This window comes from Solanum dulcamara, chromosome 5 (assembly GCF_947179165.1).
Source record: "Solanum dulcamara chromosome 5, daSolDulc1.2, whole genome shotgun sequence".
Classification (NCBI taxonomy): Eukaryota; Viridiplantae; Streptophyta; class Magnoliopsida; order Solanales; family Solanaceae; genus Solanum; species Solanum dulcamara.
The window spans coordinates 4,730,892-4,736,668 of record NC_077241.1 but is presented as its reverse complement, the minus strand read 5'-3'; the positions used below and the strand labels follow the sequence as shown (position 1 = coordinate 4,736,668).

The window sequence follows — 5,777 nt, the reverse complement described above, 5'->3', positions numbered from 1 at the left end:
ATTCTTTGGTAAAATCCCACACTTTCTTTCTTGAAAGTTTATATGGAAACTCTTCGTATTGTTAGTGTAGGAATACATGTGTCAAGATAATAGAATTGGAGCTCCCTCTAACTAGCTTTTTGTAGAATTATAATGAATAAGTTAACAGTTTCATTTTATATAATCAAGACCAAGTTTATATAATTTACTAAGCTTTGTCGCTGAAAATCTCCGTTTAATTGTACTAGTCCGAGCTTCCAATACCCAAAAATGGTGAAATAGCTCAAAATCTGTCAAATTTATACTCCTAGCTATCCTTTTTCACAGACTTGAAAAGATAGTCACAGACATTAAGAGCAGTCCAGCCAGCCCGTGACCACATCCCATGCTACCGAGATGCCCTTGTGGCCCATACCTGTGACCCATCACTTTGCTATCGCAAAGCACTGCAGTCTGCAGCTGCACCAAAAGAAAAGAAAAAAATGCACTGTCCAACTGGGATTTTCTTCAAAGCTCAATCCGAACCATCCCAACAAGTACTAAACCAACTTGGAGGAAGTCTCAAATCGGGGAACGAAATTCAAGTTCTCAAAATTAAAGGGTGGGCATTACACAAGCTATGACAGACATTTTAATAACAGTTTCGAGGCACACCCTGCATTCTGGGCAAGTTTGTTTTAATTCAAAATCCAACAATAATAACTAGAGAACAATGACTCTCTTCATACTGAGGTCAAAAAGCTTTTAATCAATGTCTTTTCTTGTTCCGTTTACCGAGGTAAATTGTAAATCAGTCGAACATGCTGCAATTCAAATTTCTTTCCCAATTGCTTCATTTGGCACATAACTGTTAACTAGTCTAAACTACAAGATAAACCAATCAGTAAACGAATTGAGGGAGAATGCTGCCTCATATCAAGTATAGTTCACGCATTAAGTAAACAAGTTTCAAGACATAATTGAATACCAATTTAATCTTAGCAAGTACAGCTCAGTTCATGTACAGCCACTCCTTTTTAATTTCCAAAACTTCTGCATCAACATCTTGGAATATGCATTTGCTAGGACGTGAAATAGCAGCTGCCATTGTCTTCATTGCCAATGAACAGAAGAAACCTTCTCTGCAATCAACTTGATCTGATTCATTCGTTCATCCACCAGTTTCTGCAGCTGCTCCTCCACATTACTTTGATTGTCAGCCGTCTCTCTGCTACTAGATTCACCCTTCTGCAATTTGAACATCACAAATGACATCTGCTGATCATATTCAGTTGGTACATCAATCACCTGCTTTCCCTCACCCTCTGGATCTTTCCCTACAACTTCAGCCTTTACTCGGTGTGAAACAATTGCTCGGTATGTCTCTATATATTTGTTAATTGAGTCCAAGCGAAGATAGATAAGAACCTCCCAACATTGCTCAAACTGCTTCTTGTTGATTTTCAAAGTTTTCCTCACATCCTCAACAGCACTCAGTGGTGGAGCATACTTGCACATGTAGCTTTTTTTCGAAGGATTGTCCTGCTTTAAATGTGATACAACTGATTCTAGGGATTGCTGGATTGGGTCAAATACACGCAAACGCTCGACGTCAATGCACAACCGAACATATTGAAGAGAATCCTCGGGCTCTTCAATAGTCAGGTCATACACATCTTCAGATACTGCAACCCTGTTCAGCACCTCAAGAAGAAAACGACCATAACCTTTACGTTGGTAAGGAGGCATAACCAGTATCTGCCAAAATCCAAATCAGTTACAAGGAAAGGCTACGTTAAAAAATATGTTATAATTATGCCTAAACTGTCAATTATTTACCTGCCCAAGTCGCATGCGTGTACTTCCAGGATAACGATGGAAACGATAAACAGCTGCAAAACCAAGCAACCTTGAAAGGCTATCCTCCTGGGTATCTTTCCTTTCCTGGACTAGGAGATAAATTTCCCATCTAGGATCAAGGACGTCAATAGGATTGCTACCTGGTTAATAATACCACTACAACTTTTGAAGCTACCCATAGATATAATCTTTTTTTAAAATTAAAAAAAAAAACAATTACCATCCACTAATAGTAGCACAAGTGGCACCAATCTACTATAAAGGTGTCCTACAGGCGTGCCAACGATCCGGAATACCTGGAGCAATTCAAACAAGGATAATCATCCTCAGCTTTTTCACAAAATACACTAAGGCATAATGCATTTCAATACAACATACTCAGATTCCGCATGCAAAAGAAAGTGATCATTCAAATGTTTGAGAGAGCAGATGAGAAACACAAACGTCAGGATCATAAATCTTATTTTGGGAATATGACGATTTTCCAATCAAGAAGGAGTAGCTTCTTATACCTTTTTTTAATCCAAATAGTAGAAAGAAGTTCACTAATATAAATGCTTCAGAAAGATGTTATTCCATGTAGGTCTAGTAGATATCGTGCACTATATTCCAAACAAACATATTGGATTGGCAGCTGTAGTGTAGCTGCTTTAGTACTAGTTTGTTCCAAGCTCTTATTGATATCTAAAAAGAGCAACTCAAGCAAGATATTATGCAAAACAAGCATTACAGGAGCAAAAAAATAAAAAAAGATGTAACTGCTGTCATCCCCATCCTAATATGTCAAGGAAAGGAACAGAGAAGGCACCTCTACATCTGAAGGCTCTGCTTTCAAAAGACAATTAGATTCAGTGCTACAGCCATTTGAAACTTTAAGCTGCAGTGCTTCAGCATTTGAGACAACAGACCTGTGTGCAAGCACAACTTATCACCTAAATATATGCTAGAAATTGGTAGGACAAAATATCATGCCTCATGGATGGTAAGAAAACTCAACATGAAAAAATAGGCACAAGAAAGTTTTGGACGAACCGAACATAACGACTTTCAGTTGAAAATGTTTGCAGGAAGGCATCTTTTTCATCAACAAGACTCTCAGCAAAAATATTCTGCGAGAAACATCACAATTAAAACCTGTCCTGTTAACAATACACTAAAGAGAAAATCCATATAGTCATTACCTGAAGAGCAGACTTTAGGTTTGTGATCCCTGTGCCTCCCTAGTAATCCAAAAACAATTCATATTTAAGTTAGAACAAACAAGTCAAGCAAATGCCAAGATTTAAAAACTTTTGGAGAAAGTTATTTTGGCTTTTATTCAAGCTGCAAAAATTCACTTGTAATCGGATACATTCAGAAAATCTGAAATAACTCACAAAGAGATTCAACAATTAAAGATCATGTAAGTTTGAATGACAGGAGCAAAAGCAACAGAAGAGTGAAACAACAAACATTGATTTAAAAAAACACAAAAGTTTTATTCAGCATCACTACAATTCACTCATTTATACGTAAGAAAATTGAATGGTAGGAGCAAAAGCAACAAAAAAAAAAAGAAAACTTACATCTGATAATCTTTCGAAAGTAATATCAGCATAAGCATGAAAGGATATCAAGCTAACCCAAATAGTGATCTGCAAAATGGAAGACATGGAAAGATCAGATAAACTAAAAGAACATTCAACACAAGTAAAAGCATTATCAAACCTAAGTAGCAATTACACATTCTTTCAGTTTCCTCTTGTTCCCTATGGAGATGGACAGGGGCAGGATTATCTGACTGCTTGTGCTGGGGTGACTCCCAAATTTATGACATTTATTCAAGATCACTACTGGGCTATCCAGTATATATTTTTGGTAGACTAAATTGTCCCTTGTTGGATCAGACCTGTGAAGAGAAACCGAACAGAATACTCTAGCAAGAAGCCAGGTGAGATGGGCTAACCCGTAACTTGATAAGCACCAACTAGAGATGACAATGCAGTCTAGAACTTGAAGTTCCTGAGTTCATCTGAATTCCAAAACATGTAGGAGGGCTCATTTAGCAAAATGATGCAAATGTAATTTGAAAGCACTAAGGGGAACTTCAATACTCACCCATCCATAGCCACCCTTGCAAGCGATCTCAGAGTCTCACAAACCTTCACCCCACATCCTAAAACTTTTTCCTCTCTCCTCACAAATATTACATTCCTCCCCTTCTTTTTTCCATACAAAGACTACAGTCCTCCCCCTTAAACCATGTAAGCTCACCATTAACCTCATTGAACAATATTCTAAGCCATTAAAAGGCATATAAGAGAGAATATAGAACGGTAGGTCAGGAAATTTGTGGCACTGAAGTAGACACTATATAGCAAGTTCTAGTTACTACCAAGTCAAATACCAACACCACTTGACACATGTCCAACACAAATGCAGTCACATCATATTTTTTTGTTGTTGAAAAACTTGGGACACTCATGTCAAAAGAATACTCAAGTCACTGACTGTGCATGACAATCTTCTCCACTATTTTCTTGCTCTGAGAATACTTCATTTAGGTGTATATAAAAGAAAAAATAAAGAGTAAATGAAATCAATTAGAACAACTCTGCTACAAATAGCACTTCTTAGAAGGGGGGTTACCTTCAGACCCTGATACCCAAATATTCTGCCATCGTCTTCAAAATAGTGATTCAAGTCAATTGGTTCAAGACAGAAACTGTTTGGGGAGCCCACATCCTCTCTGCTAGAAACTAAGAACAAGAAAAACGTATGTTATGGGACCAATAGTGAAGAAAATCAGGTTTCCAACGGCAAACAAACACAAATGATCCCAAAAGAAACTATATTGTCAAACATCTCAACTTAAAACAATGTGTAGGTCCAAGTTAACCTAATGATGGCCATAGAGAAACAATGCATTAGGATGAACATCATTTACTAATTAACAAGCCTCTATGGGAAGAAAAAAATAGACATCTAGTTAATTAAAGAAGACACTCTTTGTTCAGCTAGAAATCCATGCCTGAATTCAAACCTATGTATATAGTAATGCACTCGTTAGCTTCACTAGTGTGACAAACAGTTGAGTTAAAGGAAAATCAAACCTATGTATATAGTAATGCACTCGTTAGCTTCACTAGTGTGACAAACAGTTGAGTTAAAGGAAAATCAAACCTATGTATATAGTAATGCACTCGTTAGCTTCAATTCCAGCATCTGCAGAAGAAAAGCATAAGAGAATGATGAGAGAAACAGTTAAAGAGGACAAATTGAAGTCCATTAAAAGTGAATCACTCACCAGTCTTAGAGAATCCGACTCGACGGCGCTTTTTGGGATCGCTGATTGGATCGGAGGAGGACTGATGCTTCGTCCCCATTTGTGATGGTTAGGGTTTTGCTCCGAGCGGGAAATGTTCTGAGGCGGGAAGGAAGGGAATCCTACATAAATATCGGGTTAATTCCTCAAATGTACCTGATATTCATTTTTTATCTTCTTTTATTTATATATATATATATATATATATATAAATATTTGTTAATAAAGTTTTTTAATATTTTTAAATAGATAAATTTTGTAAAATCAAAATCAATGAATAAACATACACACGTGAAAAACATACAAGTAAATGCACATGGACTTTATTAAGAAAAAAATTATTAAATCAAAAGGTATACAAATTCGTTTAAATTTAGATAAATTATCGACTCATCCATTTATTAGTTCAATTCATTTTAATTCATTCAAAATGTAGACACATAATTTTTGACCCAAACCAAGATTTTACACCATTTAGAACTTAAATATTTTTTTTATATCTAAATTAATATTTTGATTTTATCTTATTTTTAGTAAGTTTATTTTAAGAGATTTGAAAACTACAAAAAATAGAGGCACATTTTAGTGTAAGTTTTGTTCCAAAGAAAAAAAATTACAAAAAGTATATGTTTTCTTTTAATTTTGATTTTTATAA

The 5,777-nt window shown here is 35.8% G+C and overlaps 1 protein-coding gene across 1 annotated transcript; it reads right to left on the bottom strand.

The window, feature by feature from the left end:
• Positions 1 to 863: 863 nt before the first annotated feature.
• Positions 864 to 5,272, bottom strand: LOC129888844 (histone acetyltransferase type B catalytic subunit). The gene is made up of 10 exons (XM_055963882.1): positions 5,105 to 5,272; positions 4,981 to 5,022; positions 4,447 to 4,556; positions 3,384 to 3,452; positions 3,000 to 3,038; positions 2,851 to 2,927; positions 2,627 to 2,726; positions 2,039 to 2,114; positions 1,798 to 1,958; positions 864 to 1,716 (listed from the first exon to the last, which is right to left on the bottom strand). The coding sequence occupies exons 1-10, from the start codon at positions 5,181 to 5,183 to the stop codon at positions 1,072 to 1,074; spliced, it is 1,398 nt and encodes a 465-aa protein (XP_055819857.1). The 5' UTR covers positions 5,184 to 5,272; the 3' UTR covers positions 864 to 1,071.
• Positions 5,273 to 5,777: the final 505 nt, after the last annotated feature.